Below are 17,677 nucleotides of genomic sequence, written 5' to 3'. Positions count from 1 at the left end.
AGAGAGGGGCGAGCCAGAGAGAGAGAGAGAGAGGGCGAGCCAGAGAGAGAGAGAGAGAGGGCGAGCCAGAGAGAGAGAGAGAGGGCGAGCCAGAGAGAGAGAGAGAGGGCGAGCCAGAGAGAGAGAGAGAGGGCCAGAGCCAGAGAGAGAGAGAGCGAGCCAGAGAGAGAGAGAGAGAGAGAGAGGGCGAGCCAGAGAGAGAGAGAGAGAGAGAGGCGAGCCAGAGAGAGAGAGAGAGAGGGCGAGCCAGAGAGAGAGAGAGAGAGAGAGGGGCGAGCCAGAGAGAGAGAGAGAGGCGAGCCAGAGAGAGAGAGAGAGAGAGGGCGAGCCAGAGAGAGAGAGAGAGAGGCGAGCCAGAGAGAGAGAGAGAGAGAGAGGGGCGAGCCAGAGAGAGAGAGAGGGCGAGCCAGAGAGAGAGAGAGAGAGGGCGAGCCAGAGAGAGAGAGAGAGGGCGAGCCAGAGAGAGAGAGAGAGGCGAGCCAGAGAGAGAGAGAGAGGGCGAGCCAGAGAGAGAGAGAGAGAGGGCGAGCCAGAGAGAGAGAGAGAGAGGGCGAGCCAGAGAGAGAGAGAGAGGGCGAGCCAGAGAGAGAGAGAGGGCGAGCCAGAGAGAGAGAGAGGGCGAGCCAGAGAGAGAGAGAGAGGGCGAGCCAGAGAGAGAGAGAGAGGGCGAGCCAGAGAGAGAGAGAGAGGGCGAGCCAGAGAGAGAGAGAGGGAGCCAGAGAGAGGGCGAGCCAGAGAGAGAGAGAGAGAGAGAGAGAGGGCGAGCCAGAGAGAGAGAGAGAGGGGCGAGCCAGAGAGAGAGAGAGAGGGCGAGCCAGAGAGAGAGAGAGAGAGGGCGAGCCAGAGAGAGAGAGAGAGAGGGCGAGCCAGAGAGAGAGAGAGAGGGCGAGCCAGAGAGAGAGAGAGAGGGCGAGCCAGAGAGAGAGAGAGAGGGCGAGCCAGAGAGAGAGAGAGAGAGAGGGGCGAGCCAGAGAGAGAGAGAGAGAGAGGGGCGAGCCAGAGAGAGAGAGAGAGAGAGAGGGCGAGCCAGAGAGAGAGAGAGAGAGGGCGAGCCAGAGAGAGAGAGAGAGAGGGCGAGCCAGAGAGAGAGAGAGAGGGCGAGCCAGAGAGAGAGAGAGAGAGGGCGAGCCAGAGAGAGAGAGAGAGAGAGGGGCGAGCCAGAGAGAGAGAGGGCGAGCCAGAGAGAGAGAGAGAGAGAGGGCGAGCCAGAGAGAGAGAGAGAGAGAGGGCGAGCCAGAGAGAGAGAGAGAGAGGGCGAGCCAGAGAGAGAGAGAGAGGGCGAGCCAGAGAGAGAGAGAGAGAGCGAGCCAGAGAGAGAGAGAGAGGGCGCCAGAGAGAGAGAGAGAGGGCGAGCCAGAGAGAGAGAGAGAGAGGGCGAGCCAGAGAGAGAGAGAGAGGGCGAGCCAGAGAGAGAGAGAGAGAGGGCGAGCCAGAGAGAGAGAGAGAGGGCGAGCCAGAGAGAGAGAGAGAGGGCGAGCCAGAGAGAGAGAGAGGGCGAGCCAGAGAGAGAGAGAGAGGGCGAGCCAGAGAGGGGCGAGCCAGAGAGAGAGAGGGCGAGCCAGAGAGAGAGAGAGAGGGCGAGCCAGAGAGAGAGAGAGGGCGAGCCAGTGAGAGAGAGGGCGAGCCAGAGCGAGAGAGAGAGGGCGAGTCAGAGCGAGAGGGCGAGCCAGAGCGAGAGAGAGAGGGCGAGCCAGAGCGAGAGAGGGCGAGCCAGAACGAAAGAGAGAGGGCGAGCCAGAGCGAGAGAGAGAGAGGCGAGCCAGAGCGAGAGAGAGAGAGCCAGAGCGAGAGGGCGAGCCAGAGCGAGAGAGAGAGGGCGAGCCAGAGCGCGCCAGAGAGAGAGCGCGCCAGAGAGAGGGCGAGCCAGAGAGAGAGAGAGAGAGAGCGAGCCAGAGAGAGAGAGAGAGGGGCGAGCCAGAGCGAGAGAGAGAGGGCGAGTCAGAGCGAGAGGGCGAGCCAGAGCAAGAGAGAGAGGGCGAGCCAGAGCGAGAGAGGGCGAGCCAGAACGAAAGAGAGAGGGCGAGCCAGAGCGAGAGAGAGAGGGCGAGCCAGAGCGAGAGAGAGAGGGCGAGCCAGAGAGAGAGAGAGAGGGCGAGCCAGAGAGAGAGAGAGAGGGCGAGCCAGAGAGAGAGAGAGGGCGAGCCAGAGAGAGGGCGAGCCAGAGAGAGAGAGAGAGAGAGAGAGGGGCGAGCCAGAGAGAGAGAGAGAGGGGCGAGCCAGAGAGAGAGAGAGAGGGCGAGCCAGAGAGAGAGAGAGAGAGGGCGAGCCAGAGAGAGAGAGAGAGAGGGCGAGCCAGAGAGAGAGAGAGAGGGCGAGCCAGAGAGAGAGAGAGAGGGCGAGCCAGAGAGAGAGAGAGAGAGAGAGAGGGCGAGCCAGAGAGAGAGAGAGAGAGAGAGGGGCGAGCAGAGAGAGAGAGAGAGAGAGAGGGCGAGCCAGAGAGAGAGAGAGAGAGGGCGAGCCAGAGAGAGAGAGAGAGAGAGGCGAGCCAGAGAGAGAGAGAGAGAGGGAGAGAGCCAGAGAGAGAGAGAGAGGCGAGCCAGAGAGAGAGAGAGAGAGAGAGGGCGAGCCAGAGAGAGAGAGGGGCGAGCCAGAGAGAGAGAGAGAGAGAGAGGGCGAGCCAGAGAGAGAGAGAGAGAGAGGGCGAGCCAGAGAGAGAGAGAGAGGGCGAGCCAGAGAGAGAGAGAGAGGGCGAGCCAGAGAGAGAGAGAGAGGGCGAGCCAGAGAGAGAGAGAGAGGGCGAGCCAGAGAGAGAGAGAGAGGGCGAGCCAGAGAGAGAGAGAGAGAGGGCGAGCCAGAGAGAGAGAGAGAGGGGCGAGCCAGAGAGAGAGAGAGAGGCGAGCCAGAGAGAGAGAGAGAGGGCGAGCCAGAGAGAGAGAGAGAGGGCGAGCCAGAGAGAGAGAGAGAGGCGAGCCAGAGAGAGAGAGAGGGCGAGCCAGAGAGAGGGCGAGCCAGAGAGAGAGAGGGCGAGCCAGAGAGAGAGAGAGGGCGAGCCAGAGAGAGAGAGAGGGCGAGCCAGAGAGAGAGAGAGGGCGAGCCAGAGCGAGAGAGAGAGGGCGAGCCAGAGCGAGAGGGCGAGCCAGAGCGAGAGAGAGAGGGCGAGCCAGAGCGAGAGAGGGCGAGCCAGAACGAAAGAGAGAGGGCGAGCCAGAGCGAGAGAGAGAGGGCGAGCCAGAGCGAGAGAGAGAGGGCGAGCCAGAGCGAGAGAGAGAGGGCGAGCCAGAGCGAGAGAGAGAGGGCGAGCCAGAGCGCGCCAGAGAGAGAGAGCGCGCCAGAGAGAGAGAGAGAGAGAGAGAGAGAGGGCGCGAGCCAGAGAGAGGGCGCGAGCCAGAGAGAGGGCAAGCCAGAGAGAGAGAGAGGGCAAGCCAGAGAGAGGGTGAGCCAGAGAGATAGAGAGGGTGAGCCAGAGAGATAGAGAGGGTGAGCCAGAGAGATAGAGAGGGTGAGCCAGAGAGAGAGACACTCAGGGAGCTAATTATCAGGCAAGGTAATCAATTATTTCTCCCATCTCACCCCCCTTTGCCCCTACACACACATCAAAGACACTCCACTTTAGATTAGTGGACGAAGTACAAACACCCCCCTGACACAGACACACGGCTTTCCTCTCCTGTGGGACCAGGCTGTTTTCCTGTACTGGCTGTCTCTCCTCTTTTCATCTGGCCACTCTAATCCCATACACTGGGAAGGGTGTGTGGGGATCATAAGTACAGCATGGGTATTATTAGGAACATACAAGATCTTGAAATACATACGACTGTATGTCTATGTCAATACACAGAGGACGTTTTCTGTGTGTACTCACTGTAAGTACATGCAGAGCTGCACTCCTTGCTGTCGCCTGAGCCTGTTAGCGTGTATGAGCAGGTCGTATGCAGGATTAGGGAGTAATGGATTACAAAAAAAAATGTAACTAATCTGTTACGTAACCAGCACATATATTGTAATCAGATTACAGATACTTCTGAAAAACCAGAAGATTACTTCTAGGATTACTTTTAAATTCCGAAAGGACGTTTGCGAGAAAAAACATATGACGCCTTTCTGTTACCTCAATGACATTCAAATCAGCATTTTAAATTGGTCAAGTAGAAATTGGTCTGCCTGACTTTGACCACAAGTCCGAGACCACTATGATGACCACTATGATGACACATCAAATATGTTTGATGGATCGCGGGAGAATAGCAGGAATAGTATTTTGTAGGCTACAGTCCAAGCAATGTCTTCCAATGGTGCGACTGTTGTCTTCATCCAAAGATTATCCAACTTGAACAAATGCCTGGAGGTTAAGGATGACAGCAGTGTAGCCTACGGGCGATACGGGACATTCACTAATTATTGATACGCTATCTACATAGCGCATTGATAAGAATCACACTGCTTAAAAAAGGTATCATTTTAGTGAATGATATCATAAATAGGACTGGTGGAGTTATGTCACACATGCAGCGAACACAGACATATGGAAATGTCTGCTCTACCCAAAATTACAACCAATTAATTGCAGCATTACCACAAAAATGGAAGAGGCAAGTAGAAAGGGGAAAGTAAGAAACTTGTGTGTCGGCCCTGTATTAAAGAACATAAATGGTTCAAGAAAAGTGTGATAAATAAAAACATATACCAATTTCATTTAAGGACCAAAAAATTGACAGCTGTGCCATATAAATTGCAAAATAGTTGGTAAGAGAATTTTGATGTACCCGTTCCATGGCACATGGTTTATGAATTGATACGCAAAACAATGCCGGATTCAAAACTTCACATTTTTCAATATAAATTACGATACAAAATTCTTGCAACTATAATAGAATGTTATATATATGGGGGATACAATCTTCTCAGCTCTGCAGATTCTGCTGTGAGGAGGCAGAGTCATTAGATCATTTATTTTGGTACTGTCCATATGTAGCTTGTTTTTGGTCACAGGTCCAGGAATGGCTGAAGAATTGCAACATTTGCCTAGAAGTAACGCTACAGATAGCAATACTGGGTGATTTGAAAAGCCACAGTCAATCAATCAATAATATAATCATTATTTTAGCAAAAAATGTATATTTTTAATTTACAATCTGTTAAAGCTATGAGAATAGGAAGGTTCAATTATTTTGTGAAGCATCACAGCATAGTTGAAAAATATTTGGCAAATAGAAATCAGAAATGGATGATGATGATAGACAGATGGGAGGGGTTGAATGGAGCTGAAGGGTGGGACTAATAACAAGATAAACAATGTAAAGCATACGGGATCTGTAAAATGTATATAAGTTCAGACATTTTGTGAAACAGCACAGATACAGATAGAAATCAAACTGGATGGACATCAGAAATAGAGGAAGGACTAAAAACAAACAAGAGAGAACTATTGTAAAGTAGACTGTGTCTGTAGAATGTGTATAAGATGTATGGATTGAAGGTAGAAGCAGAAGTGTTTATTAGTTTACTCCAATTGGGGGATCGGTGGAAGGGTTTACAGGGAATAATAATAAAGGTATATTCTTTAAAAAAGTATGTATGTCTATATAGGTATGTGTATGTATATATATATGCATGCGTGTATGGATATATATATTTACCCCAAAAATATGGGGGATTGGAAATGATGCAGACAATTACATTGGAAGCAACATTCTTTCTGCAATATTAAGCTGATCCTCCCTCTAGAAAAAAAATGAATCACACTGCTGCTCTCTACGCTATTACAGATTGTGGTTGTTGTGGATGGCTGTTCACAAATGTATGTGTATTTAACCCAATAAAGGTTGAATTTAAGAAGTTTAAATTGCCCATAAATCGTTGGTTTTGCGATCAGTGGACAGCCAGTGAAAAGTGTGCTCTTGCAACAGCTGCATATAGTGGGTTTCACAGCCAATAGAATAAATGATTGATGGAGTTCCTCTCTTCTAAACTTCTATGTGGTATTGTACTCCATACTGTCAAAGACGAGTTATATCCACGAGTGGGGCTTGTATTGCTCAATCTAATTCAAATGTTGATAGACTTAAACAGCTGCAAATGATCGAGATATCAAAGTGTCACCAACAAAAACATACGGTGCATTCGGAAAGGATTCAGACTCCTTGACTTTTTTCACATTTTGTCAAATTACAGCCTTATTCTAAAAGGACTTACTTTTCCTCCCATCCATCTACACACAACACCCCATAATGACAAAGCCAAAACAGGTTTTTAGAAACTGTGCATCGACACAATCCTGTCTTGTAGCTCTAAGGACAATTCCTTCGACCTCATGGCTTGGTTTATGCTCTGACATGCGCTGTCAACTATGGGACCTTTATATAGACAGGTGTGTGCCTTTCCAAATCATGTCAAATCAACAGAATTTACCACAGGTGGACACCAATCAAGTTGTAGAAACATCAAGGATGAAAAATGGAATGCACCAGAACTAAATTTTAAGTCTCATAGCAAAGGGTCTGAATACTTATGTAAATGTGATATTTAAGTGTTTATTCTAGAAATGTGCTAAAATTTATAAAAACCTGTTTTTTCTTTGTCATTGGGGGGTATTGTGTCTAGATTGGGGAGGATTTTGTTGTATTTAATCAATTTTAGAATAAGGCTGGAATGTACCAAAATGTGGAAAAAGTCAAGGAGTCTGAATACTTTCCAATGGCACTGTATATTGCAAGTCCACACAGAGTAGAAATGCAATGGATTTAACACAGAATACTCCTATTCCCAGAATGCATTTCACTTCCCAGGGTGCAATGCTGCACCCATGGCTGCTGGCTGGATAGTGGCTACTGCTAGTAGCAAGCCTAGACAAATGCAAAGTAGTCTAAACATATTGCTGTAAGTGCATTTCGAAAGAGACTTTTTGGTTGTGTAATCATATTATAATGCTCACATGGATGTCATGCTGAATATATGTTCATGCCATTGTCCCTCAAAAATTATTCAAATTTAGTATAGTAACGACTACGTTACAATGCAAAATGTTGTTTTTGTATGTCCTTTTGGAACTAAACCTCCCTTGCACTGCTTTGTAACACCTTTTGCTTAGTTGTTTCAGTGGTCTGGCCCTCATCTACTCTGTAATCAAAGATGACTTTCTAATTGTAATTCGTTACATTTACTAGTTAAGGCACACACCTGTATATAAGGTCCCACAGTTGAAAGTGCATGTCAGAGCAAAAACCAAGCCATGAGGTCGAAGGAATTGTCATTAGAAGTCTGAGACAGGATTGTGTGTAGGCACAGATCTGGGTAAAGGTACCAAAACATTTCTGCAACACTGAAGGTTCCCAAGAACACAGAGGCCTCCATCGTTCTTAAATGGAAGAAGTTTGGAACCACCAAGACTCTTCCTAGAGCTGGCCGCCCGTCCAAACTGAGCAATCGGGGGAGAAGGGCCGTGGTCAGAGAGGTGACTGAGCACCGATGGTCAATCTGACAGAGCTCTAGAGTTCCTCTGTGGAGATGGGAGAACCTTCCAGAAGGACAACCATCTCTGCAGAACTCCACCAATCATGGTAGAGTGGCCAGACGGAAGCCACTCCTCAGTAAAAGGCACATGACAGCCCGCTTGGAGTGTGCTAAAAGGCACCTAAAGGACTCTCAGACCATGAGAAACAAGATTCTTTGGCCTGATGAAACCAAGATTGAACTCTTTGGCCTGAATGCCAAGCGTCACATCTGGAGGAAACCTGGCACCATCCCTACGGTGAAGCATGGTGGTGGCAGCATCATACTGTGTGGATGTTTTTCAGAGGCAGGGACTGGGAGACTAGTCAGGATCGAGGGAAAGATGAACAGAGCAAAGTATAGAGAGATCCTTGATGAAAACCTGCTCCAGAACACTCAGGCCCTCAGACTGGGGCAAAGGTTCGCCTTCCAACAGGACAACAAACCTAAGCATACAGCCAGGACAAACAGGAATGGCTTCAGGACATGTCTCTGAATGTTCTTGAGTGGCCTAGCCAGAGCCCGAACTTGAAACCAATCAAACATCTCTGGAGAGACCTGAAAATAGCTGTGCAGCAACGCTCCCCATCCAACCTGACAGAGCTTGAGAGGATCTGCAGAGAAGAATGGGAGAAACTCACCAAATACAGGTGTGCCAAGATTGTAGCATCATACCCAAGAAGATTCGAGGCTGTAATCGCTGCCAAAGGTGCCTCAACAAAGTACTGAGTGAAAGGGTCTGAATACTTATGTAAATGTATTATTTCAGTTTTTAAAATTTGTAATAAATTAGCAAACATTTCTACATTCTTGCTTTGTCATTATTGGCTATTGCCTGTAGATTAATGAGGGGAAAAAAAACAGTTGATCAATTTTAGAATAAAGCTGTAACGTAACAAAATGTGGAAAAGGTCAAGGGGTCTGAATACTTTCTGAAGGCATTGTAGAGGCCTTAACACCTTTAAGTTCATTTCTATGTCGTTTTGGAACTAAAACTATTTATTTAATACATTACATTATTTAGCTGTAATGAATAATGAATCATACGTCTAATGAATGTCATTTGATCCAATTTTATGTCCAAAGATGAGCAAATTATCCCTGATATGTATCAAATTACATTTTAAAACAGTTTACATATAATTGTACAATTTTGCATAATGAACAATAAAGGTATTCGTCTTACTTAATCTGGTGTAGTATTTTAGAAAGAAATGTACCATAGAATAGAACATATTTCTATTTGTTATTTTATTTGTTCAACATATTGTTTAATGTTTAAATAAATAAATAAAGTTTATTCTGTGACTTCAGCTTCTTTTCTTTGCAGTGGTATTGTTTTGGTATCTAGTATTGTTTTGGTATTAAGTACCGTTTCGGTATCATGATACTAAACCTGGTATCGAAGTAAAACATCTGGTATTGTGGCAACACTAGCAGGTAGATGACAGAGTCGGGGAGCGAGGATGGGGAAGGTATGTTGAACAATGTCTGGGGAAGTGTTGGGTAGGAAGGTACTGTATGACAGACAGAGGCTGAGAATAGGATGGGTTTACAATGATAAAGGCTGAGTCACTCACACGATGGCGTTGACTTTTCGGTCGAGGCGGGGGGAGGTGCACCCCAGGATCTCTCCAGGGGACAGGGGGCGACACTGGGGAACCACCACCTCATACTCTGGCCTCAGAGCTGCACTCACCGCCTGGGGGGAGGGGAAGAGACAAACAACCATTGATAGATATAAAATAACATCTACTTTTTCTCTTTTCACACAAAGTAAGACGCTGAGAGCGAGTGCCAACAATTTAGGCAAGAAAGAAGCAGCAGAGAGTAATATGCTCTTTTCAGTTGGAGGTAAACAGGGAACATAGACGCTGACCTCATGACTCCCTACTCCATTTTGGATGACCTACACACACCGTGAGCTGTGAATGAGTGAGCAAGAGGCACACACACACACACTCACAGCAACTGCCCAAACTAAAAACTAAATATGACACACACACACCCAAACCGCCCCAACACACAACAAAAACATGACACACACATCAGCATGTCAGAATGTATCAATAACACTGGTTACATTAGCATGGTCCTAGTGTTGGTCACTGACAGAGAGGAGAGCAGCAGAGTGGAGACGGAGGAGGTAGCTAGCTCTACTGTGGATCTATAACTGCTTATGTAAAGGCCTGAGATGAGCTGCAGATACATGATCTGAGATTTCACAAGTTCACTCCTTCTTTCAAGTCCAAAATAACTGCAGCTGGGTTTTCAAACCCACACTTGAACTTCAAGTGCAGGCAGGAGGTTGGCTCACACAGGAGCAGAGCTCTTCTATGTATGCAGCATGTAGGCTAGGCTTAAACTGTACATGCACACATAGCGTTAGATGCACATACAGTCCCCCACACACCAAAGATGCACGTACACACACACACACACATACCTGCAGTGCAGCCACAAACTGGATAGTGCTGACGAGTGCCAGAGAGTGTCCAGGGGGGAAGTTGAACTTGACAGTGTCCAGAAAGTGTGCGTTGTCCATCTGGATATCAACAAACACGTACAGCATCTTAATGCCTGCTGTGGAGTCTATAGGGACTGGAGGGAGACAAAGACAGGGTTAGGATGAATCATTTAATACACTACAAGACCAAAAGTATGTGCTCGTTGAACATCTCATTCTAAAATCATGGGTATTAAGATGGAGTTGGTCCCCCTTGTGCTGCTATAACAGCCTCCCCTCTTCTGGGAAGGATTTCCACTAGATGTTGGAACATTTCTTTTGGGACTTGCTTCCATTCAGCCACAAGAGCATTAGATGGCGATTAGGCCGAGCTTGCATTCGGCGTTCTAATTCATCCCAAAGAACAAGTTCTTCCACAACGATCTTTACAAACCATTTCTGTATGGACCTCGCTTTGTGCACGGGGGCATTGTCATGCTAAAACAGGAAAGGGCCTTTCCCAAACTGTAGCTTCAAAGTTTAGGTCAAGATTTCCCTTCACTGGAACAAAGTGCCAAAGGACCATTATTCCTCCTCCACCAAATGTTACAGTTGGCACTATGCATTCGGTGTAGGTAGCGTTCTCCTTGCATCCGCCAAACCCAGATTTGTCCGTCAGACTGCCAGATGGTGAATCGTGAGTCATCACTCCAGAGAACGCATTTCCACTGCTCTAGAGTCCAATGACGGCGAGCTTTACACAACTCCAGCCAACGCTCGGCATTGTGATCTTAGGCTTGTGTGCAGCTGCTTGGCAATGAAAACCCATTTCATGAAGCTCCAGACGAACAGTTGTTGTGCTGACGTTGCTTCCAGAGGCAGTTTTTAACTCTGTAGTGAATGTTGCAACAGAGGACAGATTATTTTTTTCTTCAGCGGTCCCGTTCTGTGAGCTTGTTTGGCCTACCACTTCGCGGCGGAGCCGTTGTTGCTCCTAGACATTTCCACTATATGGCAGGGTCTACAGACAATCACGGATTACAAAAGGAAAACCAGTCACGTCGCAGACACAGACGTCTGGATCCCAGACAAGCTGAACACCTTCATCGCCCCACTTTGAGGATAACACAGTGCCACCGATGCGGCCCGCTCCCAAGGACTGTGGGCTCTCATTCCACGTGGTCAACTTGAGCAAAAACATTTCAGCATGTTAACCCTCGCAAGGCTGCCGGCCCAGACGGCATCCCTAGCCGCGTCCTCAGAGCTTACACAGTCCAGCTGGCAAGACATGTTTGAGGACATATACAATCTCTCCCTATCCCAGTCTGCTGTCCCCACTTGTTCAAGATGTCCACCATTGTTCCTAAACCCAAAAATGCAAAGGTAACTGAACTAAATGACTATCGCCCCATAGTGTTACTTCTGTCATCATGAAGTGCTTTGAGAGACTAGTCACGGATCATATCACCTCCACCCTACCTGACACCCTAGACCCAGTCCAATTTCCTTACCACCCCAATAGGTCCACAGACGATGCAATCGCCATAACACTGCACACTGCCCAATCCCATCTGGACAAGAAGAATACCTATATCAGAATCATTGACTATAGTTCAGCATGCAACACCATAGTACCCTCCAAGCTCATCAACAAGCTGGAGGCCCTGGGTCTCAACCCCTCCCTGTGCAACTGGGTCCTGGACTTCCTGACGGGCCACCCCCAGGTGGTGAAGGTAGGAAACAACATCTCCACACCGCTGATCCTCAACACTGGGGCCCCACAAGGGTGCGTACTCAGCCCCCTCCTGTACTCCCTGTTTACCCATGACAGCATGACCACGCACGCCTACAACACAATCATTGAGTTTGCAGACGACACAACAGTAGTAGGGAGGGTAGTACGGAGGGTAGTACGGTCTGCCCAACGCATCACCGGGGGCACCCGATGTCACAGGAAGGCCAAAAAGATCATCCAGAAGGCGAAGTCAGTACAGGTGCATCAAAGCTGGGCCCCGAGAGACAAAAAAAACCAGCTTCCATCTTAAGGCCATCAGACTGTTAAAATAGCCATCACTAGCCAGCTGCCACCCGACTACCTCAACCCTGCACCTTAGAGGCTGCTGCCCTATATACATAGACATGGAATCACTGGCCACTTTAATAATGGAACACTAGTCACTTAAATAATGTTAACATACTGCTTTACTCATCTCATATGTACATACTGTATTCTATTCTACTGTATTTAGTCAATGCCCCTCCGATATTGATAGCCGAATATACACTAATTTGAAGGGGTTTCCACATACACTATATATATAAAAGTATGTTATGTCAGTTTTATACCACAGACATGGAGTACTCCTCAGAAGCCTAGCATTAAACTACAGTCACAAATCTGCACACACAGCACACACCCACTTTTAGAATAGAGCTGAAACCCTTTCCACGTGATTGAGCCGGCACACACACACGATGTTGGGCACTGATGCAAAGACCTCAATTATTTAGGGAAGGAGAGGGACACATGCAATTACTATTAATATTATTAATTTCACAGGCCATTTACGATGCGCCCGCCTGGGCTTAGGAAAGCCAGAGACTTAGGGACAGGGGTGAGCGGGATGGAGGGAGTGGGAGAGAGGGAGGGAGTGGGAGAGAGGGATGGAGGGAGAGAGTGGGGGAGAGGGATGGAGGGAGAGAGTGGGGGAGAGGGATGGAGGGAGAGAGTGGGGAGCGGGATGGAGGGAGAGAGTGGGGGAGCGGGATGGAGGGAGAGAGTGGGGGAGCGGAATGGAGGGAGTGGGGGGGATGGAGGAATGGAGGGGATGGAGGGAGAGAGTGGGTGAGCGGGATGGAGGGAGTGGGGGAGCGGAATGGAGGGAGTGGGGGGGGGAGGAATGGAGGGAGTGGGGGGGGAATGGAGGGATGGAGGGAGGGAATGGAGGGGGGGAGAGAGGAGGGAGGGAGGGAGAGAGTGGGGGAGAGGGATGGAGGGAGGGAGAGAGTGGGGGAGAGGGAGGGATGTATGGAGGGAGTGGGGGAGAGAGGGAGAGAGGGATTGGGGAGAGGGAAGGAGTGGGAGAAAGTGGGGGAGATGGAGGGATGGAGGGAGGGAGTGGGGGAGAGGGAGTGGGAGAGAGTGCTGAGGGAAAAGGGGTATAAGGGCAGGGATAAAGAGAGAAGAGAGAGGCATTATCTTTGGTTTTGATCATGGTAATTACAGTTCCTCTTGTTTTACATGCAATTTACACAAAGGACATTTATGCTGTGATTAAGCAAATGGGCCATTTTCATGTCAATGTTTAAACACTTGTAATGTAGCTCATTTCATGCCACAGACATATGAATAAGAGATGGAGAGATAAAGCGGAGAAGGCGTGACAGGGAGAGGAAGAGAGAGAGAGAGAGAGGAATGGTAGATATTCATCTGGACAGAGGAATGGTAGATATTCATCTGGACAGAGGGATGGTAGATATTCATCTGGACAGAGGGATGGTAGATATTCATCTGGACAGAGGGATGGTAGATATTCATCTGGACAGAGGGATGGTAGATATTCATCTGGGCAGAGGGATGGTAGATATTCATCTGGACAGAGGGATGGTAGATATTCATCTGGACAGAGGGATGGTAGATATTCATCTGGGCAGAGGGATGGTAGATATTCATCTGGGCAGAGGGATGGTAGATATTCATCTGGACAGAGGGATGGTAGATATTCATCTGGGCAGAGGGATGGTAGATATTCATCTGGGCAGAGGGATGGTAGATATTCATCTGGGCAGAGGGATGGTAGATATTCATCTGGACAGAGGGATGGTAGATATTCATCTGGACAGAGGGATGGTAGATATTCATCTGGACAGAGGGATGGTAGATATTCATCTGGACAGAGGGATGGTAGATATTCATCTGGACAGAGGGTATTATCTACCATCCCTCTGTCCAGATGAATGGAAGGAGACTAACACTATCTGGATAGTCCCAAGTAGATTGTTTCTGCTTCTATCTATCAAATCAGAAACAAAGAGGAGAGAATGGCTAGCTATTGATGATGGGGGAAAACATTGATACAGCTACATTATGTTGGACAATACTATAGCGACATTTTGACTCCGAGTACCGATTCATATAATAAAAAAAATATTTAAAAAATAATAATTGCTATGTTGCGCTAATTGGTTGTTCCTCCGCTAAAACTCATTTTTCATCCTAGATCTTGTTTTTTTAAATAGTGAGCCAACATGTTTGGCACTTTTTTCCCATGACTGATAAAAACAAATTTTCTCATGCTCTCTCTCATATGCTCTCGCTCTCATATGCTCTCGCTCTCATATGCTCTCGCTCTCATATGCTCTCTCTCTCATATGCTCTCGCTCTCATATGCTCTCTCTCATATGCTCTCTCTCATATGCTCTCTCTCATATGCTCTCGCTCTCATATGCTCATATGCTCTCTCTCATATGCTCTCATATGCTCTCGCTCTCATATGCTCTCGCTCTCATATGCTCTCTCATATGCTCTCGCTCTCATATGCTCTCGCTCTCATATGCTCTCTCTCATATGCTCTCTCATATGCTCTCATATGCTCTCGCTCTCATATGCTCTCGCTCTCATATGCTCTCGCTCTCATATGCTCTCGCTCTCATATGCTCTCTCTCATATGCTCTCGCTCTCATATGCTCTCGCTCTCATATGCTCTCGCTCTCATATGCTCTCGCTCTCATATGCTCTCGCTCTCATATGCTCTCGCTCTCATATGCTCTCGCTCTCATATGCTCTCGCTCTCATATGCTCTCGCTCTCATATGCTCTCGCTCTCATATGCTCTCGCTCTCATATGCTCTTTTTCAGTTGTGTCAAGTTGGCAGGATGCCTTTTGGATGGTGGACCATTCAAATCCAATCAAATCTTATTTTGTCACATGCGCCGAATACAACAGATGTAGACCTTACAGTGAAATGCTTACTTACAAGCCCTTAAACAACAACGCAATAAAAAAAAGACAAAAATAAGAATAAGAAATAAAAGTAACAAATAATTAAAGAGCAGCAGTAAAATAACAATAGCGAGGCTTTATACAGGGGGTACTGGTACAGAGTCAATGTGCGGGGGCAAAGGTTAGTCAAGGTAATATGTACATGTAGGTAGAGTTATTAAAGTGACTGTGCATAGATAATAACAGAGATGCACACAGGAAAATGTTGAGTGTGGGAAAACCCAGCAGCTTTGCCACAAACTGGCACCTACTACCATACTTCATTCAAGGCACTTACATTTTATGTCTTGCCCATTCACCCTCTAAATGGCACACATACAGAATCCATGTCTCAATTGTCTCAAGGCTTAAAAATCCTTCTTTAACCTGTCTCCTCCCCTTCATCTACACTGATTGACCTGGATTTAACAAGGGACATCAGTAATGGATCACACGTTTCACCTGGATTCACCTGGTCAGTCTATGTCATGGAAAGAGCAGGTGTTCTTAATATTTTGTATACTCAGTATATAGTGAGCAATATGTTTGGAAAATCAAATCGTAGTAACATTGAATCGCAATACATAGAATCATGAGAATCACAATACATGTCGTATTGGCACCTAAGTATCGTGATAATACTGTATCCCGAGGTCCCTGGCAATTCCCAGTCTTGTTAGCTATAGAAGTGGGCAGGAAGAAAACATATTGCCATTCAATTTTGGGTGGGATAGGGAGAGGTAATGAACTGTATATATTAAAAACAGAGAATGAGGGGAAAGGGAAGGAGAGGATTTGGAAGGCACTAGGAGTGATGAATGGATAGGAGTATCAGGAATGAAGGACAGAGAAGGAGAGGATTTGGAAGGCACTAGGAGTGATGAATGGATAGGAGTATCAGGAATGAAGGACCGAGAAGGAGAGGATTTGGAAGGCACTAGGAGTGAAGAATGGATAGGAGTATCAGGAATGAAGGAAAGGAGAGGATTTGGAAGGCACTAGGAGTGATGAATGGATAGGAGTATCAGGAATGAAGGGAAGGAGAGGATTTGGAAGGCACTAGGAGTGATGAATGGATAGGAGTATCAGGAATGAAGGACAGAGAAGGAGAGGATTTGGAAGGCACTAGGAGTGATGAATGGATAGGAGTATCAGGAATGAAGGACAGAGAAGGAGAGCGATGGATAGTAAGAAACAGGCCTAGGTGGGAGACAGAGAGAAGTTAAAAATACCAGGCGGTTGGAATGGGGAGCGTTGTGGGACTGGGGACGGACACAGCCTGCAACCAAAACATGCGGCCTCTCCTTCACTGCAGCCGAGGTGAGTAAAACATTTAAACGTGTTAACCCTCGCAAGGCTGCAGGCCCAGACGGCACCCCCAGCCACGCCCTCAGAGCATGCGCAGACCAGCTGGCTGGTGTGTTTACGGACATATTCAATCAATCCCTATCCCAGTCTGCTGTTCCCACATGCTTCAAGAGGGCCACCATTGTTCCTGTTCCCAAGAAAGCTAAGGTAACTGAGCTAAACGACTACCGCCCCGTAGCACTCACTCCCGTCATCATGAAGTGCTTTGAGAGACTAGTCAAGGACCATATCACCTCCACCCTACCTGACACCCTAGACCCACTCCAATTTGCTTACCGCCCAAATAGGTCCACAGACGATGCACTCTCAACCACACTGCACACTGCCCATCTGGACAAGAGGAATACCTATGTGAGAATGCTGTTCATTGACTACAGCTCGGCATTCAACACCATAGTACCCTCCAAGCTCGTCATCAAGCTCGAGACCCTGGGTCTCGACCCCGCCCTGTGCAACTGGGTACTGGACTTCCTGACGGGCCGCCCCCAGGTGGTGAGGGTAGGCAACAACATCTCCACCCCGCTGATCCTCAACACTGGGGCCCCACAAGGGTGCGTTCTGAGCCCTCTCCTGTACTCCCTGTTCACCCACGACTGCGTGGCCACGCACGCCTCCAACTCAATCATCAAGTTTGCGGACGACACAACAGTGGTAGGCTTGATTACCAACAACGACGTGACGGCCTACAGGGAGGAGGTGAGGGCCCTCGGAGTGTGGTGTCAGGAAAATAACCTCACACTCAATGTCAACAAAACAAAGGAGATGATTGTGGACTTCATTAAACAGCAGAGGGAACACCCCCCTATCCACATCGATGGAACAGTAGTGGAGAGGGTAGTAAGTTTTAAGTTCCTCAGACAGCATCGTGAAGAAGGCGCAGCAGCGCCTCTTCAACCTCAGGAGGCTGAAGAAATTCGGCTTGTCACCAAAAGCACTCAAACTTCTACAGATGCACAATCAAGAGCATCCTGGCGGGCTGCATCACCGCCTGGTACGGCAACTGCTCCGCCCACAACCGTAAGGCTCTCCAGAGGGTAGTGAGGTCTGCACAACGCATCACCGGGGGCAAACTACCTGCCCTCCAGGACACCTACACCACCCGATGTTACAGGAAGGCCATAAAGATCATCAAGGACAACAACCACCCGAGCCACTGCCTGTTCACCCCGCTATCATCCAGAAGGCGAGGTCAGTACAGGTGCATCAAAGCTGGGACCGAGAGACTGAAAAACAGCTTCTATCTCAAGGCCATCAGACTGTTAAACAGCCACCACTAACATTGAGTGGCTGCTGCCAACACACTGACTCAACTCCAGCCACTTTAATAATGGGAATGGATGGGAAATGATGTAAAATATATCACTAGCCACTTTAAACAATGCTACCTAATATAATGTTTACATACCCTACATTATTAATCTCATATGTATACGTATATACTGTACTCTATATCA

At 47.9% G+C, this 17,677-nt stretch overlaps 1 protein-coding gene across 2 annotated transcripts in view; it reads right to left on the bottom strand.

Annotated features, from left to right (window-relative positions):
* Nucleotides 1–17,677, bottom strand: part of LOC112265534 (2-(3-amino-3-carboxypropyl)histidine synthase subunit 1) — a 129,418-nt gene that overhangs the window by 42,791 nt on the left and 68,950 nt on the right. For both annotated transcript variants that reach the window (XM_042296211.1, XM_042296210.1), the window contains exons 5-6: nucleotides 9,875–10,029; nucleotides 9,009–9,130 (exon numbers count right to left, since the gene is read on the bottom strand). In XM_042296211.1, the coding sequence (XP_042152145.1) occupies nucleotides 9,009–9,130; nucleotides 9,875–10,029 (277 nt within the window). The remainder of the gene's footprint in view (nucleotides 1–9,008; nucleotides 9,131–9,874; nucleotides 10,030–17,677) is intronic.

Source organism: Oncorhynchus tshawytscha, linkage group LG13 (assembly GCF_018296145.1).
Source record: "Oncorhynchus tshawytscha isolate Ot180627B linkage group LG13, Otsh_v2.0, whole genome shotgun sequence".
NCBI classification, from domain to species: Eukaryota; Metazoa; Chordata; class Actinopteri; order Salmoniformes; family Salmonidae; genus Oncorhynchus; species Oncorhynchus tshawytscha.
The sequence above is the reverse complement of the archived record's forward strand: the minus strand, read 5'-3'. Positions and strand labels throughout refer to the sequence as shown.